Source organism: Labeo rohita, chromosome 23, assembly GCF_022985175.1.
Source record: "Labeo rohita strain BAU-BD-2019 chromosome 23, IGBB_LRoh.1.0, whole genome shotgun sequence".
In the NCBI taxonomy this organism is placed as follows: domain Eukaryota; kingdom Metazoa; phylum Chordata; class Actinopteri; order Cypriniformes; family Cyprinidae; genus Labeo; species Labeo rohita.
This window is the reverse complement of record NC_066891.1, coordinates 2,544,744-2,569,111: the sequence shown is the minus strand read 5'-3', so window position 1 is coordinate 2,569,111 and position 24,368 is coordinate 2,544,744. Positions and strand designations below refer to the sequence as shown.

Genomic DNA, 24,368 nt, shown 5'->3' with positions numbered 1-24,368 from the left:
ACATTTATTGTCATTTTTTCAAATCATGTACAGATTGAATATTTAGTTATACACTAATTTACCTTTAAATAGACGCTATTGTTTTCAAACTTCTCTATTGTTTCTATCTATATTAACTAATTAATGGTTTAATCTGAGCTTTTAAACTAGTATTTAGACTGAAATGCATCATTAACCACAATCTAAGGCAAAAGCACTTTCTGCTTTTTTGTTTTAAAATCTAAGAAGGTTTAATATGGTGCCTTTTTTTTTTTTAGATTTCCATACTGTTGTTTGTTATTATATGTGAAAGAATACACACAAAATGATTGAACAGTATTATGCTAAAGCTCAAAATGCTGTTTTACAGATGTAGTATAAAATTTTACATAAAGATGTCTTTCGCCGGTCTGATTACAGAGTTAAAGAAATTGTGGCTCATGAAATGAGCCACATTAGAAATGCAGTTCATGCCATTTGAGTGCATTGCACTGTGGCAATTATTTAAGAATTATTTACATTCTTTACTGTTCAAAAGTTTGGGGTCAGTAAGAAGTCAAGAAAGGATGCATTAAATTATGAAAGCCTGTTTCTGCCACTGAATATTTTTTTCTCACAATTCTGAGATAGAAAGTCCCAATTACCTTTTTTATTTTTTATTTAGTGGCAGAAACTGGCTTTCATATTACACTACCAGTCAAAAGTTTTTGAAAGGTAAAATTTTTAATGTTTTACTTTTTAAGTCTGTTCTGCTCACCAAGCCTGCATTTATTTGATCCAAAGTATTACTCAGTAAAATTATTTTTTGCTTTTTGGAAAGAAATGATAGAAATCAATACTTTATTTAGCAAGGATGTTTTAAATTGATCAAAAGTGACGATAAAGACATTTATAATGTTACAAAAGATTTCTATTTCAGATAAATACTGTTCTTCTGAACTTTCTATTCATAAATGAAACCTGAAAAAAGTTCTACTCAGCTGTTTTTAACAAAATAATAATAAATGTTTTTTGAGCAGCAAATCAGAATATTAGAATGATTTCTGAAGGATCATGTGCCTGGAGTAATGAGGCTAAAAAATCAGCTTTGAAATCACAGGAATAAATTACATTTTAAAGTATATTCAGATAGAAAGCAGTTATTTTAAATTGTAAAAATATTTCATAATTTTACTGTTTTTGCTGTACTTTGGATCAAATAAATGCAGGCTTGGTGAACAGAAGATACTTATTTAAAAATCTTACTGCTCAAAAACTTTTGACTGGTAGTGTAGCTGCAATAGTCATACAAGTACAATAAACATATACATTCAGACTATATTTATTAGATACATAATTGTACATCTATTTTATATGTATTTAAATTTGAAGTTAAACATAAATTAAAATATTTATGTTATATCGTAATCTGTGTGACCCCGTTGTTGCCTGTCTTTGATGGCGTTCCAGGGCTCAAATGAGTGATTTTTGACAGCATAGTCCACTTTAACACATATGCTGTGCTTAGGGATTATGGGTCAGTGAACACTACGTAGTGACCCTGTCAATTGGAACACACCTACAGTCTGTCAGACAAATGGACAGACTGCTATGTGTCTTAAAGGGTGTTCTGGATGGTTGCTGGGGCGTTTTATGTTGTTAGCATGTCCATTTTGAGGAGGAAAAAAATATCAAAAAATCGTACTGACCCCAAACTTTTTAACCTGTGATTTCTTTCAAGAACAGTATTTCGTGTGCGCATTCAGTTCCCTGTCGGTGTGATGAGGTTGTACTCGGCCTGCAACACCAGGAAACTGTTCTGCCGTATTTTGCGCACCTGCACTAGGTCTCCGCACTCCTGCACGTGGATGATCCCTCTGTCATCATGGTTACGGTCATTCAGCGACACAGCGGTTCGCTTGCGACAGTGTTTCCTCTGCAGGTACCGGAGACCCACTGCGATGGCCATGCCGAGCGCACCCGAGAGGCCCAGCAGCAAGCCCAGCTCGGATGCGCTCTGCCCGGGCACACGCTCCGGCCTCTCACCGCCTCTCTTCGGGACTCCAGACGGGTCTTTGGCCTGTTTAGGGGGGTCTTTTTTGCGCTGAGTCAGGGAGACGGCGCCCTCTGTGGGCTCCCGGGACGGGAAGAAGTCAAATGGAGCTCGACGGGGAGCCGGGGAGGGATCGGGATGGAGGGACACAGTGTGTGTGTAGGTGTGTGCTTGTTGCGTTGTTGTGTGTATAGATGTGTGAGTCTGTAACAGTGAATTTGGGACGGTGTGTGTGTTGTTAGCAGTGGTTTCATGTGTGCTGTCAGGTGTTGGTGTGTTTATGTTATAGGTTGAGATGCTCTGAGATGAAGACGTGATTGGGAACATTTGTGTAGATGAGGACAGAGGTGTTTGAGTGACATTTAGCGAGTGTGTGTTAGTGTGTATGTTAGAAGATGGGGTTGTGTGTGTGTTACGTGTTAAAAGTGTGTTGGTGTGTGTGTTATGTGGTGCATATGTGTTAGTGTGTGTAGATGTGATTATGTGTGTGTTAAGCATTAAGTGTGTGCTGGTGTGTGTTGATTGTGTGCTGGTGTGTGTGTTAGCATGTGTAGATGTGGTTGTGTGTGTAGACATGGATGTGTGTTTGCCTATCTTTTCCAGTAGTGAGGCTGCACAAAAAAAGAAATACACAAAACATTAAAAATAAGCAAAATGCTATTTTTTTTTTTTTTTGCATTTAAGCAAATTTAAGGAGACAGTTCACCCATAAATGAAAATTCTGTCATTGTTGTTCCAAACCCATAAGAACTTGATCATCTTCTGAACACTATTTAAGTTATTTTTTGATGAAATCCAAGAGCTTTCTGACCCTGCATAGACAGCAATGCAAGTACCACGTTTAAGGCCCAGAAAGGTGGTATGGACGTTGATAAAATAATCCATGTGACATCAGTGGTTCAACCTTCGTTTTATGAAGCTACAAGATTATTTTTGTGCACAAAGAAAACAAAAATAACGACTTTATTCAGTGTAACTTTATTCTTTGCACACAAAAAGTATTCTTGTAGCTTCATAAAATTAAGGTTGAACCACTGATGTCACATGGACTATTGTAACAATGTCCTTACTTACCAGAATTTTCTTTTTTGGGAGGACTATCTCTTTAAGTGGTGTTAAAACCCACCACTGCAATGCTCCTCATGCTAATATGCTCAGTTACCTGAAGACACTGCTATGCAGTTGCTAGGTTGTTTGAGACTGTCGCTGATTTTACCGATAGTGATTGGCTCTTTAATTCAGAAGGGGGGGCTTTCTTTGATAGAGAAGCCATATTGAGCGTAGCATTTTTCCCATTCAAAACTAAACGAGTGACATGTCTTGATTATTCTATAGTCTTTGGTAGTAATTGGTAATGTAATCTGGATTACCTGTAACCTGGAATATGTAATCAGATTCCAGAAATGTAGTACTTAGTACTTACCCCCATAAGACTGTGGGCCTATACGTAGCAAGGTTTCACAAAATAAAAGAGAGCAAATAAAGTGTAATGTAGATGAAAAATAAATATACTGAAATGCATTTGAAATATATTTATTTCATGCTAAGTATACTACAAATACATTTACATGTTTATGTACTTAATAAAAATACCCTGCAATTTTAATTTCAGTATACTAAACTGATATACTTAAAGTCAACTAATAATGTGCACAATGCACTTTAATTGTGCTCAAGTATAGTGCTGAAGTCAAACTAAGGATATACTGAAGTATATTTTACTGTGCTAAAGTGGAACTTTTGCAAGTATACTTTAGGTAGACTTCAAATATCTTGCATTTAAAGACTGATATTATTCAACGATCACACAACCCTCATCAATACTGACTTAAAACACATTTTAGGCCTAATATTAAGACATTTAATATAAGTTTAATTATAATTTTTATATCACCAAGTCTTGAGTGATATGCCAATAAATATTTTAATAGACTTTTTTACTAACGATAAGTTAGGTCACAACAAGTAATCTAAAAGTAATCCTAATGTAGTCAGAATACACTACTTAAAATGAGTAACCTAAATGACATTACTGACTACAATTTTCATCATGTAATTTGTAATCAGTCTACTATTTTATTTTTTTTAGATTTTACAGTTTTGAAAGTAATCTACCTAGCATTAGTTTTTAGCATGTTGCAACACATTTGTTTTGGATTGTTGCTATGGAGAATATAGAATGTTAGTAGGTTGCCAGGGTGTTCTAAATTGCTGCTAAGTAGTTTATAGAATGTTCTAGTTGGTTGCTACACAGTTCATTGTGCATTCTAGGTGGTTGCTAAGGTGTTCTGAGTGATTGCTAGGTTCTTTCGAACCCAAGTCAAATTCAGGTCCATTAATTTTTACTATGTTTATAATATGTGTCTGTTGGTCATAATCACCTGTCGTGTTCACCATCGGTTGTCCTGTAATGCTGTCAGTGATCTGAGAACTGCGTGTCCCATCATGCACCACTGCCGATCTGATTCGGGACCAGTACACGAAATAGGACTGAACCAGTGTGATGCTGCAGAGAGTAAGGGAATAAAACGGTCACATTTGTGCACTCAATTTACACATCTGTGCTGGTCTAATAACACTGCTTTTCTAAATCTTTTCTTAATCTAGCTGAACTACACTGCTAATTTTCTTACTAAAAGCGCAGGTCTCCGCTGGGTTGTGTCGGGGCCCTCCAGCTGAACGACAGGTTCCTCTTGAGCATCTTGTCCGAGTGTGTGACCGTGTCGTCCGTGCTGAGGCAGGACAGCGTGTGTGTGCTGGGAGGGTGGAGCGTGAATTCACCACCGACCACACGGTCCTCAACAACGGAGCGAGCCTGAAGCAGAAACCCCATAAATGCCCGGGAACTCTGAACTGTTACTGAGGAGAACAACACACAAACTATTAGTCATACATAAATATATAGATAGATGGATGGATAGACAGACGTGTGTTACCTGTGAGTGTGTGTTGTGGCAGGTACACTGATCGGCTGGTGCGGACGGTGACGGTGGAGTGTGTGTGTGTGTGTTGTGGGAAGGAGCTGATGTGGCCGGGCTTCATGGTCACACATGATGAAACGCTCGCCCCACGAGAGAAACACACACCATGGGTGGGAAACACACACACAATCACAAAACCAGCCAAAACTGCCTTCATCAGCATTGTCATCATCATCATCATCATGCACATTCTGGTAAAAACATGAATGTTTGACTGCTATTAGACATATATACACTAGATTTTTAATGTTTTTTAAAGAATTCTCTTCTGCTCACCAAGCCTGCATTTATTTGATTAAAAGTACAGCAAAAACTAAAATTGTGAAATATTTTTAGTATTTAAAATAACTGCTTTCTAATTGAATATATGTTTAAATGTAATTTATTTCTGTGGTCAAAGCTGAATTTTCAGCATCATTACTCCAGTTTTCAGTGTCACATGATCCTTCAGAATTAATTCTAATATGCTGATTTGCTGCTCAAGAAACATTTATTATTATTATTATTAGCAATATTTAAAACAGTTGAGTACAGTTTTTTCATGAATTTTTTTTTTTTTTTTTTTTTTTTTGGAAAGAAATTATAGAAGTTAATACTTTTATTTAGCATTGATGCTTTAAATTGATAAAAAGTGATGATAAAGACATTTATAATGTTGCAAAAGACTTCTATTTCAGATAAATGCTGTTCCTCTGAACTTTCTGTTCATCAAAGAAACCTGAACAAATTCTACTCAGCTGTTTTCAACATAACAACAATAATAAACAATTTTTGACGAGCAAATCAGAATATTAGAATGATTTCAGAAGGATCATGTGACTGGAGTAATGATGCTAAAACTTCAGCTTTCAAAATTGTACTATTTTTGCTGTACTTTGGATCAAATAAATGCAGGCTTGTTGAGCAGACGAGACTTCCTTAAAAAAACATTAAAATCTTACTGTTCAAGCTTTTGACTGGTAGTGTGCATTTGTGTTTTTGTTACATTAAACTCCTAGCAACAAAATTTACATTGTGTTAATATTTTAAAAATATGAAATTGTTTAAAAAAAACGTTTTTCAAAGCAACTTGCATTGCATTGAAAGTTTACACTTTATCAGTTAAGAAGTTCCATGTGAATCAGTGCATTTTTATTTATTTTTATTATTAATTATTTATTACTATTTTATTTATATTTATTTGTAAATGTAATTATTTTTATTTGATTTATTTCATTTTTATCTTAATTACTTATTTTTCAATTTATATATCAGAATATTCTGTTCTATAATCAGACTCTTCCTTGCAGAAAGAAACAGTAAAATATGACAATATCATTTTCATTAAAACCAATAAAACATGATAAAACAACAAATATTACAGGCTTGTTAAAAGATGAAAATATGTTATTAATTTAGTCAGTTCATAAATATTAAATATTTAAAGATAGAACATTAAATTATAGATATAATTTTGGTTTCTAGAATTGTAAATATTTGATTTTAAAACAAATTCCAATTGTTAACTAATAGTTGGTTTAGTAAATATATAATAAATCTACACTTATATTATTTGATAATATGAAATATTAATTAACCATTAAATTATACGATTAAATATTATATTCATATGATGTATTCAGGTGATCAATGATATAAATTAAATACATACTTACATTGAAGAAGCTTCTGTCCTGCAGGTCAGTGCAACATAAACTGAGAAGTTCCTCACTTGGAATTTCATCTCTCTCTCTCTCACTCACTTCCCACCTATTTCAGTTGTTTTCTTTTCTAATCCTGCCTTCCTTTTATCCTGATGTCTTTTATTCTCTCTCTCTGGTCCAGGATGTGCAACAGCTGCTGATCCAGGAACCACCACATCCTCCTCCTCCTCCAAACACACACATACACACACAGTCTGGTTTATTATCCTTGTGGGGACTCTCCATAGGCGCAATGGTTTTTATACTCTCCACACTGTATTTTCTATCCCCTTACCCTAACCCTAGCCCTAAACCTAACCCTTACAGAAAACTTTCTGCATTTTTACTTTCTCAAAAAAACTCATTCTGTATGATTTATAAGCTTTTGTACCCATGGGGACCTCAAGCCAGTCCCCACAATGTCAAAAATTTCAGGTTTTACTATCCTTGTGGGGACATTTGGTCATTTTAGCAAAAACAAGTACACACATACACACACACACACACACTGCATCCCCATCTCATGAACTCCAATAAACACTGATTTCAGCAAGTGAAAATTTATTCTCAAATTACACTACAGACATTTCATCTCTTATCAGAGAGATTCTTCAGCATCCTCTCCAAAAGCTGCACATCTGCAGAAAGACATAAACAAAACATTATTAACTAAAACACAATATTATTCAAAATATATATCATGATTCTATCAGTTATTTGCATGCATTGTGTGTGTTTGTACCCTGTTTTGTTGCAGTTCTCAGCCAGTGATTAACAGCTGGTACACACTCAGGCAGTGCATGTGCACACAAGGCCTGTCAACCAGAATCACAAGGCTTACCATTTATTTATATATGAATATAATCTATGCAATTAATGCACATATTATTACTCACCTGGTGTAATATTATTATGATTATTACTCACCTGGTGGAGATAGCTGTTTATCTGATAGCATGCACCTGTTAACACACAAACATGTTAACCTTGTTAATAGGGGTATTTACTAAAACTCTCGAAGAACAGTAACTAACAGACTTTAATCAGACTTTCACCATATTTTCGGTGTCGACTAAACATAGCTGAACATTCACAAAGCGGAGGAAGAGCCAAATCGATACAATTGAGTGAGTCATTTATGCTAGAACCGCAAACTCGAGACAGATCATTCATTTCAAGCGATTCACTAGCAAAAAAAACAGCTATATTTACGAATTTCGACATCGCTTGTAATGATTTTAAAGAAAAAAGCACACAGTGATGGGTGAAACTCCTAAACTGTTTACCATAGCGCTGCAAAATATTTTACTGTTTCAAAGCGCTCCAAACGGATCGCGAATCATTTGATTCAAATCGAAACTTCGGAGTGCAGATCGCGAATCATTTGATTTAGATCGGGACTTTGCTTCGGGTTCGTGAATAATTTGATTTAGATTGGGACTTCATTTGGATGGTTCACGAATCCTTTGATTCAGATCGGGTCTTCAACGCGCAAAACGCGAATCATCGAACTTCGGAGCGGGTTCGTGAATCATTTCGCGAATTGAAGGATTCGTTGTAAGTCCCGATCTGAAATGGTTCACAATTGTTAATCATTTGATTGGTGTTGCAACCTCTGAGCGGGTTCGCGAATCATTTGATTTAAATCGGGACTTTGGAGCGGGTTTGCGAATCATTTGATTCAGATCGGGATTCACAGCGGGTTCGCGAATCATTTGATTCAGATCGGGATTTTGGAGCGCGAATCATTTGATTTAGAGTGGGACTTTGCAACAGGTTCGAGAATCATTTGAGTAAGATCGGAACTTCGGAACGAGCCCCGCTAACCATTTGATTTAGATCAGGATTTGAGCGTGGATTTTGAATCATTTGATTTAGATCGGGACTTCGCAGCGGGTTCGCGAATCATTTGATTCAGATCGGAACTTCGGAACGGGTTCACAAATCATTTGATTCAGATCGGGACTTCGGAGCGGGTTCGTGCATCATTTGATTCAGATCGGGATTTACAGCGGGTTCGCGAATCATTTGATTAAGATCGGAACTTCGGAACAGGTTCACGAATCATTTGATTTAGATCGGAACTTCGGAACAGGTTCACGAATCATTTGGAGCGCGAATCATTTGAATTAGATCGGGACTTTGCTTCGGGTTCCTGAATAATTTGATTTAGATCGGGACTTCATTTGGATGGTTCACGAATCTTTTGATTCAGATCGGGTCTTCAACTCGCAAAACGCGAATCATCGAACTTCGGAGCGGGTTCGTGAATCATTTCGCGAATCGAAGGATTCGTTGTAAGTCCCGATCTGAATTGGTACACAATTGTTAATCATTTGATTGGTGTTGCAACCTCTGAGCGGGTTCGCGAATCATTTGATTTAAATCGGGACTTTGGAGCAGGTTCGCGAATCATTTGATTCAGATCGGGATTCACAGGGGGTTCGCGAATCATTTGATTCAGATCGGGATTTTGGAGCGCGAATCATTTGATTCAGATCGGGATTTTGCAACAGGTTCGAGAATCATTTGATTAAGATCGGTACATCGGAACGCTCCCTGCTAATCATTTGATTTAGATCAGGATTTGAGCATGGATTTTGAATCATTTGATTTAGATCGGGACTTCGCAGCGGGTTCGCGAATCATTTGATTAAGATCGGAACTTCGGAACAGGTTCATGAATCATTTAATTCAGATCGGGATTCACAGCGGGTTCGCGAATCATTTGATTCAGATCGGGATTTTGGAGCGCGAATCATTTGATTTAGATCGGGACTTTGCAGCAAGTTCGCAAATCATTTGATTAAGATCGGAACTTTGCAACGCGCGCCGCGAAAAATTTGATTCAGATCGGGACTTTGCAGCAGGTTCGCGAATAATTTGATTCAGTTCCGAGCTCTTTTTTTTTTTTTTTTTTTTTTTCTTTTTTTTCAGTTCCGAGCTCGTTTAGCGAATCTTTTTCTCTGGTTTCGTTTTCTTTCTTTCTTTCTTTCTTTCTTATAATCAGTACAAAACATCAAATCATTAAGGCGATACAGTTACAAAAACAAAGAAAAAAGAAAAAATATACACAGATACAAATCCCTGTCTGCTGTTATGTCCCCACCAATGTCAAAGTCAAACCTTAAGACTGTATTTTTTTTTGACAGATTGACTTTACCTGTAGTGTGTGGTTTATCCGCAAGCTCTTTAATCCCATACAATAACCTGAAATGAGACAAATCACTTTATCTATCTATAAGACTCATTATCTGTGAGCAAAATACATTTATTTATTATTTAATAATGACCGTGTGGGATGAGGTCTGTGTCTCCGCGTGGGCGAGCAGGGTCGCGCGCGGCCGGCCGTGGGCTCGTCCAGTGTTTTCTGTGGATGCTCCGCTGCATACGTGGTTGCGCTTTTCTCGCGCTGCAGCGCGTGCTTCTCCCAGGACCTCCGAGAAGACACCCTGATCTGCTCACAGTCACGCCGATCAAGGCATTTGTATGACTTACTCTCATTCATACCGTCAGATTCAGATGAATAAAAATAATCATCCAAATGTTATGCAAATTAGTAGTGAGTTCGCAACGAAGTGCCAGAGCAGCTTCTGAATTGTTTTGACAACCGGTACCGAGCAACAGAACAATAAAAAGATCACGAGTCACGTGACCACAAAAATAAAATATCAACAATTATATTAAATTGAATTTAGTAGTAATTAAGACAACATATTATTACCTGTTTTTGAACAGTAAGATTTTTAATGTTTTTTAAAGAAGTCCCTTCTGCTCACCAAGCCTGCATTTATTTGATCCAAAATACAGCAAAATATTTTACTATTAAAAATAACTGCTTTCTATTTAAATATATATTATTATGTAATTTATTCCTGTGATCAAAGCTAAATTTTCAGCATCCTTACTCCAGTCTTCAGTATCACATGATCCTTCAAAAATCATTCTAATATGCTGATTTGCTGCTCAAGAAACATTTACTATTATTATTATTATTATCAATATTTAAAACAGTTGAGTACATTTTTAGGATTCTTTGATGAATAGAAATATCCAAAGATCAGCATTTATCTAAAATAAAAAGCTTTTATAACATTATACCATACAAATGCTTGGAGTCAGTATAATTTATTTTTTTGTAGAAACTAATACTTTTATTTAGCAAGGGTGCTTTAAACTGATCAAAAGTAATGATAAAGACATTTATAATGTTACAAAAGATTTCTATTTCAAACAAATGCTGTTCTTCTGTACTTTCTATCCATCAAAGAAACCTGAAAAAATCTACTCAGCTGTTTTCAACATATTCAAAATAAATGTTTTTGAGCAGCAAATCAGAATATTAGGATTTTTCTAAAGGATCATGTGACACTGAAGACTGAAGTAATGATGCTAAAAATTCAGCATTAAAATTAAAATTCAGCATTAAAAATTACATTTAAAATATATTCAAATAGAAAGCAGTTATTTTAGACCGTACAAATATTTCAAAATGTTACTATTTTTGCTGTACTTAGGATCAAATAAATGCAGGCTTTGTGAGCAGAGAATACTTAAACATTAAAAATCTTTATTTTCTGGTAGTGTGTATATAAATAAAAAATATTATTAATCATTAAAACTGTAAATATTAAATTAAAATGTATTTAACATTGAAATAAAATGTAGAAATATGTATAAAACATTGAAATAAAAATATATTTATAATAAAATTTTATATATAGTGTGATCATTAAGGATATACTATAAAAAGGAAGAGCTCTGATTCAACATATGTTCACAAAATGACCTAATTATTTAGTTTCTGTTTGTTCCTCCCCTTTTATGTGAGTGTCACGGTGTTACTGCGAGTAAATAAATAATTCAATGTAAGTATTTATTGACTTGTTTGCTTGTGTGCATTCCACTTTCTCTTTCATTTCTGCTCCAGCACTTATAGATGGAGCATGGGGCGTGTAGTTTCACTTTCTTTTCGCCTACATCTCCCAGCGTCTCCCAGCGTCTACTCGATTCCTTTTATTTTCTCAATTGTATCCTAATGCCTTCAGAAATCTACACATTTGCTTGCTTTACTCGTTGCTGATCACTTGGAATAAAATATTGCAGCTTTGAACGCGTTTGTTGGAGGAAGCAAGTGTCGGCGGAGCCTCGCCTGAGCTGTCCAACTTTCCTTTGCACTCATTTAAAAGCGAATAAATACAGTCCCTCTCCATCAGAGAGAGAGGGAAGTGCAGGGATGGTAAGGGAACCCTGTTTTCAGATATAGTGTGATTGTATCGTTTGGAGCGCTTCATCATGGAGCTCCGGGCGGCATCGGCGGACGCGCAGCAGCAGCTGGCCGGTGACAGGACGCACGAAAGCCGCATGGACGAGTACCTGCGCTCGCAGGGCTTTTACCGCAAAAAGATCGCCAAGGATGGGTCATGTCTGTTCAGGGCCGTGGCGGAACAGGTCAGACTGGTCTTGATCTTCATAATCCCAAATAAATGTGTCATGATTTTAATGTTTATAAACGCAAACACATGCAACAAATCATGACTAAGTTATATTACATCTAAAACTTCCTTAACCGCCGTAATGTCATCATTGTGTGATCAAATAATCTAAAATGTCACACAAAATCACCGCAATAAAACTTATTTCCCTGTGTTTTTATCACTTGTGATCTAAATGTTACGGTTTGTAATCTTTTACGCTTTGCCAAAGTCACTTTTTTATTTATCTGACGCTAATTAGCTTTAGCATACTAGCATCTTATGCTAACATATACAGAAACACAATGTGACAAATCTGTAAACCCTATGAAATGACTATGTAAACTATAGTTATTACGTTTTGTTAGGTTGTGTCGATTGTCGTCTTGATTTTATATAATTTCTGTGTGCGATATGAATTGTTAATATTATAAAAATATTTGTTTTAATAAGATATTATGCAGTTTCGTCGATTACTTAGTGATTAATACCCGATCAGATGCCTCGAAATAATTACTGATTTCTTTGTTTTGAGACAATGTTTTAGTCATTCATGTCAAATAATGTGAGGCCAATGTTATTTTATGTTTAATAATCATTATATGTTCATTCATATTTCATGTTTGATTGATCTTTGGATGTGAATTTTATTTATATTAATGTTATTTATATCAACATTATTGATATCCGTTTTAACTGATGTAAGGATATGTAAAGATATATATTTCCAAAAATATATATATATATATATATATATATATCAAATTATTATTTTTTAAGTTAATATTAAAGGTTAAGGTAATGCTGAATCACCATTCAAGAAGTGTGCATATAAAACTTGATTTCCGTACTTTGTGTTTTGATAAACCTGTTTTTCCTGGTTATGACAGCTGAATGATGGCGTGTAATGAGGTGAATGTGTCTGACTCGGGCCAACATCTCATAACACGTTTTCTAATGTTTATAAATCACTTCATAACACATATAAAGTGCACAGACTGACAGGTTTGTGTTTTTGATTGTCAGGTGTTGCACTGTCAAGGTTTACACACAGAAGTGCGAGCGGCCTGTGTGAATTATCTGAAACAGAACCGATCCACCTATGAGTTGGTGAGACTGCATGAACTGCATTTTATATTTGTATATATTCATTTTTATGCATTTGCATTGCAAGCATATCACAAGTGTATTAAAAAAGGTTTCTTTGTCTTTGATAGTTCATTGAAGGCGATTTTGAGAAATACCTGGAGAATTTACAGGATCCGCAGGTAACAAGTGGAATAAACAAAACATTGTGCATTCAGTGCAGATGCTCTCATCCAAAATGCTTTACCTTGAACACTAGTTTTTCATAACAATATTTCAGTTTAGGTTTGGTTGTAATTGAACAGATTAATTGTGACCCTGGACCACAAAACCAGTCACATTTTTTGAAATTGGCATAGGACAATATTTGGCCTAAATACAACGGTTTGAAAATCTGGAATCTGACGGTGCAAAAAAATCAAAATATTGAGAAAATCGCCTTTAAAGTTGTCCAAATTAAGTTTTTAGCAATGCATATTACTAGTCAAAAATTAAGTTTCTAAATGTATAGCTAGGAAATTTACAAAATATATTAGTGGAATATGATCTTTACTTAACATCCTAATGACTTTTGGCAGAAATGAAGAATTGATCATTTTGACCCATTCAGTGCATTTTTGCCTATTGCTACAAATATATCCATGCTACTTAAGACTGGTTTTGTGGTCAAGGTTCACAATTAGTATTAAAATACAGACATTTTTTTAACACTTTTTTTTTTTCTTATATTCTTCCATCTGTTTAGAGCTGGGTTGGACAGGTGGAGATCACAGCTTTGGCTGACCTCTATAAGTAAGAATATTTATGAATTTTAACTGCGTATTTTGAGACATGAGCTGTGATTATGTTTGCTGTTTTGCCTACCATTACACTTCAGTCCCTCAGTCAGTGATTTTATAGCCAGCTCTCATGAAGTTATTGATTTTTGAAAAGCTATAGCCAGTTGTGCATTACACTCATGTAAATTCGATCACAAATGGGATTTATTGGCAGTAAAAATCATTCTAATTTGTCATGCAATCAGCTTTCTTGCTTCTGTAAATGACGATCCTGATGGAAAAGTCTTTATATTGCAAATTCTAAAGTGCAAATACATCATATCATCAACAAGATTATCAATGCATGAATTTTTACTGATTTTTATCACGTAAATGTAAGAATAACTTGAGAAGTATTTACAGATGAACACTTACTGAACTGAAGCAGCTTGGCTTTACTTGATTCCCCATTAATCATTTTGTAAAAAAATCAGTGAGTCTTAAATCTGATCATCAGGATCTTTTAAGGAGCGTTTGTTTCCAGAAGCCTTTATTTGTTCATCTCTCAATCATCGCATTGCATTATATGTTGGGATCATTTGTGTCATTTTACTACAGCGTATTATTGGAGATGTAGAGTGGTGAATGCTTATGCTCTGTTTGAGTCACTGAATAAAGCTGTTTATAAAACTGAGCTGTTTTTCCTCCATATTCTCACTATGTCATCATAATTCTTTCTTCCAGGCATGATTTCATTATTTTCCAGGAGCCTGATGAGCCCCCTGTTAACATAACAGAGAATGGCTTCCCTAAAAAGGTGCAGACTTGATTTCATGCTAGATTTTTACTCTTTATATTTTAAAAACGTAATTCAGTTTATTTCCATAACATTCTTTCTTTCTCAGGTGCGACTGTGCTTCCTTAATGGAAACCATTATGACAGTGTTTACCCACAATCTTTTGAGAAAAGTGCTGCTGTGTGTCAATGTGAGTGCTGCTTCGTTATTTTACAATATAATGCTGCTGTATTCTTTCAGTATCAGAATTGCACTAAACTGTCTCTCTGTTTTTAGCGATCTTGTATGAGCTGCTGTATGATCGAGTGTGTGGCGTCGAACGCAGTGTTTTAGGTTCATGCATGAAAGGAGGGAAAGGACGTGATAAACTGGATTCGGAGGAATGCAAGAGCAGTGAAGAGTCTGACCTGGAGGAAGATGAGTTCTGGTATGGATTTACATGTTTGAATGAGACATTTACATTTTATTATCTAGTCAATCCTAGTGGATTGAATTAAATCCTGTCTGGTTCAAAGAAATAGTTCATCCAAATATAAAGAATTCACTAAAAATGTCCTCACTCTCAGGCCATCCAAGATGTAGAAGAGTTTGTTTCTTCATCAGATTTGGAGAAATATAGCATTCCATCACTTGCACACCAATGGATGTGAATGGGTGCCGTCAGAATGAGAGTCCAAACATCTGATAAAAACATCACAATAATCCACAAATAATCCACACCACTCCAGTCTATCAATTAACATCTTGAGATGTTAAAAGCTGCTTCTTTACAAGAAACAAATCCATCATTAAGATGGTTTAACTTCAAACCATTGCGTTGGGACAAAAATATCCTCTATCCATAATAAAGTCCTCTATCCATAATAAAGTTTCCTCCTGTGAAAAAGTCCATCTCCTGTTGTCTCTCACATCCAAATCCACCCACGTATTTGTTTAGAGCTATTTTTGGACTGTTTTTGCTTGTAAACAGTGTTTGATCTGTGCATATTTCTCTCCTGATTCAGATACGTTGACTTTTTCCATTGTAGAAAGTTATATTATGTTTGAAGATTAAAAATGTTAATTGATGGTCTGGAGTGGTGTGGATTACTTGTGGATTATTGTGATGTTTTTATCAGCTGTTTAGACTCTCATTCTGACGGCACCCATTCACTGCAAAAGATCCATTGGTGAGCAAGTGATGGAATGCTACATTTCTTCATATCTGATGAAGAAACAAACTTGTCTACATGTAAAATTTCAGCGAATGTTCTTTTTTAGGAGAACTGTTTTAACTGTGTTTTAATATTCTTCCTTACTCAGAAATATGCACCAAATATAACTTGCATGTTGTAAATATGTTGATATATTTGGTCTTGGTAGGTCCCGTGAAGCGAGAGAAAAGCCAGCCAATGGGATGAACTTCAGACAGCCGCAGAGGGTAATTTTCTCTCTCTTTTTAAATCTGTTTCTCTTTAGAATTGAAATCGATTTATTCAGTATGTTTAATGGTACTCTATCTCTGCACTTAAGGGTCGTGGGAGGGGCCAGTCTCGAGGAAGGGGGCGTGGCCTTCTGTCCACTAAGGTGCAGAAGTCCCTAAACCCCGCCCTCTACAGGAACGTGGAGTATGACGTGTGGCTCCGTTCTAAACGACGTACTTCATCTACTTTTTTTGTTACTGTTTTGAAATCTAGTTCGTATTTTATTTGAAAAATATTTGTAATAATTATGTGTGTATTTAGTTCAGCAGCAGCGGGATTTCTGCATTGCCGCAGGAATGCAGTATTCTGTCGGAGATAAGTGCAGGGTTAGTAATATGTGCTGACATTTTTACATTTTTAAAAAGCATTTAAAGACTTTTTTAAAAAAGTTGCATTTGATGCATTCAAATGAAATTTATTATTATCTAAAGGAACTGTCTTGATTTTGTTCTCGTTTTGATCTTCCTCAGGTGCAGCTGAATAATCGCTTCTATAATGCTTACGTTAAGGAAGTCAGTCCTGATAATGGGCCAGTCACTGTGTTTATTGGAGAACTCAACAAACAGTATGTTTTTATGTTCTTGTGCATAGGTGTTTTCATAGACTCTACTAACTGCTATTTTTGAAAAAGTAGTATGCAGCGTGCATATTACACATAGTATGTGAAATTTCTGTATGCAAGGAACACCATAACCTAATTCATTTAGCATATTAAAATATGCAGTATGTAACTGCTACTACATCTAACACCATTGCTTGTGTATTCAGAGAAACTGTGCCATTGTTGAGTTTGCGTCTTCCATCTGAAGAAACTCAGTCATGGCAGACGGTGTCAGAAAAGCCTAAAAGACATGCTGCGCCAAACAGCAGCACACAGACGTCTTCTGGTATGTTCTTTCTCATCAAAAACGCACTCGAATGATGTCAACTCACACACTCTCATTGTTCGCATTGGATTCTTTATGCAGAATGGGAGAGCAGAGGAAGTCGGAGATCAAACAAAATGCCGTCTCAATCGGCACCCGGTGCTCGGGTGCATAAGCAACACTCCTGGCCTCCTCAGGCCACCCCAGATGACACAAGAAACAAGTTCAGGAGGTCCGATCAGCGCAGCAGTCCTGTGGCTGTGTTTCCGGAGGAGGAAGAGGAGAGTGCCATTTTGGAGCTTCTGCACAAAGATGAGCACAACTTCCCCTCACTAGGAACAAGCCCCCAAACGGTAAAGCCATTGCAAAAACAAAAAGTGCATAAGAACTTCACTTTTGGTAGCAAAGATACAAATGCATTTTTTTTCTTTTGAATCCAGGCCACTCCTACTGAAGTCATAAAGAAAGGAGGGGAAAAAAGAGGCTCACGGAAAAAGGATCAAAAGGAGCAAGTCTCAGAGACGGGTGAGTGGCGAAGCTCTGTCCCCTTTATATCCAGATTTAGCATGATAGGCTCAAGAAATTCGGGGCTTATGACTGACGTCAACTGCCTTGACGTGTTTGCGTACTTTCAAATACAGCCATTTTCAACCAAGGAAAAATCTCTATAACTTAATGCACTGCCTTTACATTGATAGTTTAACTAATGATATTTTCATTAATGCTTAATCATTATCCTGAAGTTTATTGAGTGTTTTGCCCTTCAGAAACACCCCAGAGGCCTGTACAGAGACAGAAGAGTGCCACTGAAGAAAAACATGGGGTGAGTTACATTGAGTCATTTACATAGAAAACAGCTGACTAAACCAATTCAGACTTGACTTTATTTAAACTGTAGATCAGGGGTGTCCAATCCTGTTTCTGAAGGGCCACTGTCCTGCAGAGTTAAAGGTGCAAGATTTATATTTGTAGAAATAGCCAAAAATACATTGTATGGGTCAGAATTATTGATTTTTCTTTTATGCCAAAAATCATCAGGAAATTAAGTAAAGATCATGTTCCATTAAGATATTTTGAAATTTCCCTACTGTAAATATATCAAAACTTAACTTTTGATTAGTAACATGCATTGCAAAGAACTTAATTTGGAAAACTTTAAAGGCGATTTTCTTTTTTTTTTTGCACCCTCAGATTTCATATACTGAAATAGGTGTATCTCAGCCAAATATTGTTCTATCCTAACAAACTATACATCGATGGAAAGCTTATTTATTCAGCTTTCAGATGATGTATAAAGCTCAATTTTGAAAAATGGACACTTATGACTGGTTTTGTGGTCCAGGGTCACACATACTCCCAACTTATTGGTATTTAAATAGTATATGTTGAACTTTATTATTGAACAGATGGCGCTGTATTAAACAGTAGATAGAAAGTGTTTCTGTTGCTCATTAAAAACATTTCTGAAATGTCTGTGTATTTGAAAAATATTGCATTTAATTAATTAATCTGAGATAGAGTATGCAAAGACTGCGCGAGCATCACTACCAGGAGTTGAAAGTGTCCGGCTTGACGTCTCCGCTTTCAATTCCACCCCCGACTGCAGTTAGCAACTCTTGCTAATCATTCTGTGTAGAGCCTGTTGTCTTTAGACTTATTGAAAATTTACAGGCAAGTGATCTATGGCCAGCAGTCATATCACCCTGTACCCAAAACTGGTTGCCCACTGACAGGGTTGAGCCTAGTCAGTACCTGGATGGGAGATCTCCTGGGAAAACTAGGTTGCTGTTGAAAGAGATGCTAGTGAGGCCAGCAGGCAGTGCTTAACCTACGGTCTATGTGGGTCCTAGCGCCCAAGTACAGAGATGGGGACACTATACTGTCAAAACGCACCATCTTTCAGATGAGACATTAAACTGAGGTCATGTCTCTCTGTGGTCATAAAAAATCCAAGGATGTCTTTTAAAAAGAGTAGAGGTGTAATCTTGGCATTCTGGCCAAATTTGCCCACTGGGCTCTGACCATCATGCCCTCCTAACAACCCCTATATACTGGCTTCATCACTCTGTCACCTCTCCACCAATAAGCTGGTATGTGGTAGGCTTTCTGGCACACTGTGGTTGCTGTCGCATCATCCAGGTGGATGCTGCACACTGGTGGTGGATGAGGAGATACCCCCCTAGCAATGTAAAGCACTTTGAGTGCTTAGAAAAGTGCTATATAAATGTGATGAATTATTATTTTAATTAAGTGTATTGGAGCTAAACTTTGCAGGAAGTTGGCCCTCCAGGAGCAGAATTGGACACCCATGCTGTAGACCAGGACTGAGCAGCTTCAGTCCTGGAGGGCCACTGTCCTGCAGTGTTTAGCTCCAACCCTAAACAAACACACCTGAACAAGCTGTTCAATGTCCTCAATATCACTGGAAAAGTTACAGGCAGGTGTGTTGTGATTAGGGTTGGAGATAAACTCTACAGGAGAGTGGCCCTCCAGGACCGAAGTTCCCCAGTCGGGGAGAGGAAGCTCAGGAAAGGGGTAGCAGAGTAGTAGGCAAGCTTTGGGACATACTACTTCATCATTACTGCGTCTTTAATGGACGCTCTGTTGCTTAGTTACGTGCATCTTGTCACCATTTAAACGGTCCTTTCAGTCCCCTTGTCGCATACTCCAAAATTAATACTATTAAGGAGTACCCCACGACCAGGGTTGGGAATCACTGCTTTCTACTTTGTCCAAGTGCATGGCAACAAACCAAGCAGTCTATCAGGAGTTCTTAACTCTGGCCCTTGAGGTCCGCTTTCTTGTAGAGTTTAGCTTCAAACCTAATTAAACACACCTGAACCAGCTAATCAAGTTCTTCAGGATTACTATAAAGTTACAGGCATTAAGGTTGGAGCTAAACTCTGCAGGAAGGTGTGAGAAAAATGAGAACTACTGCAATATATTCTTACACATCCATTTTAAAGTTGTTTTGCATTAACCAGTCATTGGTTTATACTCTGTTCTAGGTAAAGGTTTCTGAGGAACCAGGGCAGAAACCTTCAACAATAAAAGAGAAAGTACAGGAGAAACCAACCCCTGCCTCTCCTTCTCCACCTCCTGCTGTTATCATCTCATCTGACCCCAAAACAGCCCCACCTTTATCTCGGTCTGAATCTGCTAAAGCCCCTGGTCCTACTCAGTCAGCTCCTGTGGCAATTAAAAAGACCCCTATCCCACCCAAGACTAGCTATGCTCGAAGCCCTGACAACAGTCAGTTTGCCCCAGTGTCCACTTCAGCCCCTTCACAATCCATCTCTGTAGCAGGAGCCGTCTCTGGTACCACCCCTGCTACTATTCAATCTACACCTGCACCAAAACCTCCCTCAACACAAGCTGCCCCAGTACCTACCGTAGTGCTTCCCACACCTGATCTTAATTCCCAGTCCACTCAAACACTATCTCAAATTAGCTCGGTTGCATCTCAGATCACCCCTGTTCAAGTACCAGCTGCTCTCTCAACTCAAACTACTCTGGCGCCTTCTGACTTAGTCCTGTGTGCCTCTGTTGAGCCAACCCCATTCATTCAAACTGCCCCGCCTGCTTGTATACCAGCCTCTGCAATACCGGTTTCTGCCCCAGCTCAGGTTTGCACCCCAGCTCAGGTTCCTGCCACAGATCAGTCTTCCACTACGCTTCCCACTGATGGAAGCAGTGGTCCACCAACTGCTCAAAAGACTGTAGACCCTCACACTACTGTGGCACCAGTCCCTCTTCCTCATGTCCCTCCTACCTCCACTTCTCCTTCCTCTGGTCCTCCCCATGCTCCACCTCCAGACTTGCCTCCATCCTCTCTCAACCCATCAGTTCCACAACCCTGTGAAACAGCTATGCCTGCCTCTGGTAAGTTTTGTCTAATGAAGTTCTTGGACCTCTAGTAGACTCAGCTTATTAAAGTTCCATGAGAGATACCCCTTTTCCACCAGCTTTAACCAGGTGCTAGTTCAGAGCCTGTGTTATTACCGGTATGGGGTTGGTTTGACTAACGAGCCTTCTAAGAACCAGTTTGCCTTTCCACGGGCTAGAGAGCCACCACAGAGCGGTACTTTGCTGCTTTATGCCGACTGGTCAGCACAGCGCCATCTCGAACAAGCTTAATATTAACAATGGCAGACATTGCGTTGCTATTGATGTTCATGGCTTTGCAAGCGTTGGTCACAGTAACCCTGTCCCCAGCCCCTGACACAGGCAGTTTTTAGATCTAGACCAGGGGTGCCCAAACTTGGTCCTGGAGGGCCGCTGTCCTGCAGAGTTTAGTTCCAACCCCAATTAGACACACCTGAACAAGCTAATCAAGCTTTTACAAGGCATGCTGGAAACTTCCCGGCAGGTGTGTTGAGTTAAGTTGGAGCCAAACTCTGCAGGACCCTGGCCCTCCAGGACCGAGTTTGGGCAACCCTGTTCTAGACCAGCAATGTATTTGTGCTACTTGTGAACCACTTTTCCTGATTCAGAGCTGGTGCTTTGGGTGTCGAAGATAAAGAACCGATTTGAAACTAGGCTCTGGCTCCGAACCAGCACTCAAACTGCCTTGGCGAAAAAGGGGTAACAGAACCTCTCTTTTCCTTCAGGTGTAGCACCTGCTCCTGAACCCCCATCCCAACCCCAGCAGCTCCCCTATCCTCATGTCCAATGGTCTCAGCTCCTTCAAGACCCAGTTTATCCAGGATTCCCCAAGAATGAAAAGGGAGAGGTGGAACCAGTGCCCCCCTATTCTATCTCCCAAAAAGGAGAAGACCTACCACAAGGTAATAAAGACCCTAGTGATCCATTTTATACTGTATGTAAGAGAAACAACTTGGTCTTCTTCCACAACACTGTTGATTTTTGCAGCAAGGTTGGAATTTTAGGCAAAATGTCCTTTTTTAAGCTGTTGTCTTTGTTGCTATGCCACTCTTTCTAGACTGTCAGTTTCACCAGGAAATTAACATTCAAGATATCCTCTCAAATATAGCCCATTATTCAAGTCTATTTAGTCCAGGGGTGCCAAAACTCTGTCATGGTGTGACGGTGGTCTACAGAGTTTATCTTCAACTTACCTCAACACACCTGCCACAAAGTTTCTAGTATGCCTAGTAACAGCTTGATGAGCTTGTTCAGGTGTGTCTAATTGAGGTTGGAGCTAAACTCTGCAGGACACTAGCCTTCCAGGACTGAGTTTGGGCACCCCTGATTTAGTCTGTCTTCCTCATAATCATTGTAATCTTTGAAATGCATTTTGTATGATTTCAGATATGAATGTACTCAGGTTCTTCTTCAACCTCGGTGTCAAGGTACATGGTTTTGACTCTCTAAGCATTTGTTGATTTATAAAAGACTTGTTTATGGAACTACCTAAAATTGTAATCTACTCCCAATTTGCTCAGGCATACTCTCAGCCGATGTTTCCTCCCATCATGTATCTGGGTGCGCTAAACCAAGCCTATCAGATGCACGTTAGAGGGCCTCCTCCTTCCTCGGACTCTCCTGCTAACCCCACCGTGACTTCATGGCAACCAGAAAACCCTTCTCCTCCTCAGAATTTGAGCTCTGTCCCTGATACCTCATTGGAAAGCCATGCTCCCGTTGCACCTGTAGCATCTGTTAGCGGGCCTGTTGGTCCCATAGAGCTGGGAGGGTACAATGATCATCCTGTATCCATTCCGATGCCGATACCACCGCCACCAAGGCCACCAATGCCCTGGCCAGCTTCTTCTGGCCCAAGTACCTATCCTGGGTCGTACCCAGCTGCCCCTCCAGTGCAGTTTTCAGCACCACCCTATCCACCCCCTGGGAATCAGATGTATCCACCATCATATCATCGTATGCCACTTCAAATGCCACTTGAAGCCTTAAACCATGGACCTCATGGTCGGATAGATGTTATGCAGTTTGTTCCTCCAACAGTGGACAGGGGACAAGGGAATGGACAGAGGTCTGTAAACCCCCAGTTTGGGTCCTTGCAGAAGAGCTTTCACGGAGGCCAACCTCATTTGAGTGGTGGTGATTTCAAGCCTGTAGATATTCCTGTTTCGGTGGCCACGATGGAACCTCCACCCTTTGTGCAACCTTTTTCAATTGGCCCACTGCAAGGAGACATAGCAGGATTGAGCCCTTTAACCAACGGGAACTTAGGAAAACAAGGAGTCATCTTCCCAAAAAGCCTTCATGCTGGTCCTATTGCAGAAGACCCTTCTCGCTCCATTCACCCATATTCTCCCAGTGATAAGTGGTCGGTGGAGGAGATGGAGTTTCCCAATTTAGATCTCAGTGTCACTCAGTCCTTTTACAGCCAGTCCTACAGGGGTGGAGGAAGACGTGGCCAAGATGACCGAGGAGGATATCGAGGCAGGGGCTACCGTGCCCGGAAAGATTATTCTGCCCGAGGCAGACAAGATGAACAGTTGTCCTACAGACATTATCCAAGACCAAGGGGCCAAGGGCCAAGAGTAACAACGCAGTTATCATATCAGTGATGCTGGATATACAGCAGTTTTTGGTTTACAATGATATCAAAATACACAAGTCTGTTGTTTGAGTTTCTGGGTGGCCTTTGGTGTATAGAATTGATTAGTAGTAAATCTTATGTTTTTAACAGTTTTCTGGCTTTTTCTCCCTGCACATTCTTGATTGAAAGTAAAGCAACTGTTTCACCTGTTTCTATTTCACTGAACCCTTGTGAAAATGTAAGTGTGTGTGTTTGCATTGGTAATAAAATCTAATAAATATTTTGTTTTGGTTGCACTGCCCCTACATGCATGGCAAAAAGAGAAAAATATTTGTTTTATATTGCGTTGAATGTATGTGCTTCCTGGAGAGTCTTTTAGTGTGGGTATTTTTTAGACTGGTTCTCAGAGGACTGTCCTAAAAATCTGAATTTTCCTGAAAAACCTGTAAACAATCAATTTTGTGCTGCAAGAGGAGTGTAATGGTGCCGTTAATCTCACCAGACCTAGGAAAGTGCCTTTTTTTTTTGGGTAATTTGGTTTCTCATTGCACCATAATTGCACACTATTATCCTCCTCCATAGGGTTCTGGGGTGTCTGCTGAATGAATGTTGATGCCAAATGCCTCTAATAAATTGCATTTCTAATCCAAATGTGTGTTTTATCACCAAACAAACAAATAAAAGATTAAGAATATTATTCTCAGTTGTTGCCTTTTCATTTTTCAGTTGCAATTCCTTTCAGTGACTATATATTGTATATTTAGCCAACATGCATGCTTGACCA

General features: G+C 38.3%; 2 protein-coding genes across 3 annotated transcripts; one reads left to right on the top strand and one right to left on the bottom strand.

The window, feature by feature from the left end:
• Window positions 1-30: 30 nt before the first annotated feature.
• On the bottom strand, window positions 31-6,732 carry LOC127155007 (reelin domain-containing protein 1). 2 transcript variants are annotated; one of them, XM_051096930.1, is made up of 5 exons: window positions 6,644-6,732; window positions 4,948-5,183; window positions 4,645-4,870; window positions 4,393-4,517; window positions 31-2,622 (listed from the first exon to the last, which is right to left on the bottom strand). In XM_051096930.1, exons 2-5 carry the CDS (start codon window positions 5,180-5,182, stop codon window positions 1,721-1,723), a joined length of 1,488 nt encoding a protein of 495 aa, XP_050952887.1. In that variant the 5' UTR covers window position 5,183; window positions 6,644-6,732; the 3' UTR covers window positions 31-1,720. The 2 variants fall into 2 exon arrangements, with proteins under 2 accessions (XP_050952887.1, XP_050952886.1); XM_051096929.1 differs by having other exon boundaries at window positions 6,648-6,718.
• A 4,878-nt stretch (window positions 6,733-11,610) lies between these two features.
• Window positions 11,611-24,276, top strand: otud4 (OTU deubiquitinase 4). Its single transcript, XM_051096225.1, has 19 exons — window positions 11,611-12,125; window positions 13,175-13,258; window positions 13,366-13,416; window positions 13,980-14,026; window positions 14,737-14,809; window positions 14,898-14,979; window positions 15,066-15,216; window positions 16,152-16,209; window positions 16,302-16,425; window positions 16,514-16,578; window positions 16,723-16,817; window positions 17,021-17,139; window positions 17,221-17,471; window positions 17,559-17,643; window positions 17,886-17,941; window positions 20,127-21,000; window positions 21,729-21,905; window positions 22,390-22,430; window positions 22,524-24,276. The coding sequence occupies exons 1-19, from the start codon at window positions 11,970-11,972 to the stop codon at window positions 23,610-23,612; spliced, it is 3,678 nt and encodes a 1,225-aa protein (XP_050952182.1). The 5' UTR covers window positions 11,611-11,969; the 3' UTR covers window positions 23,613-24,276.
• The last annotated feature ends 92 nt before the right edge of the window (window positions 24,277-24,368 follow it).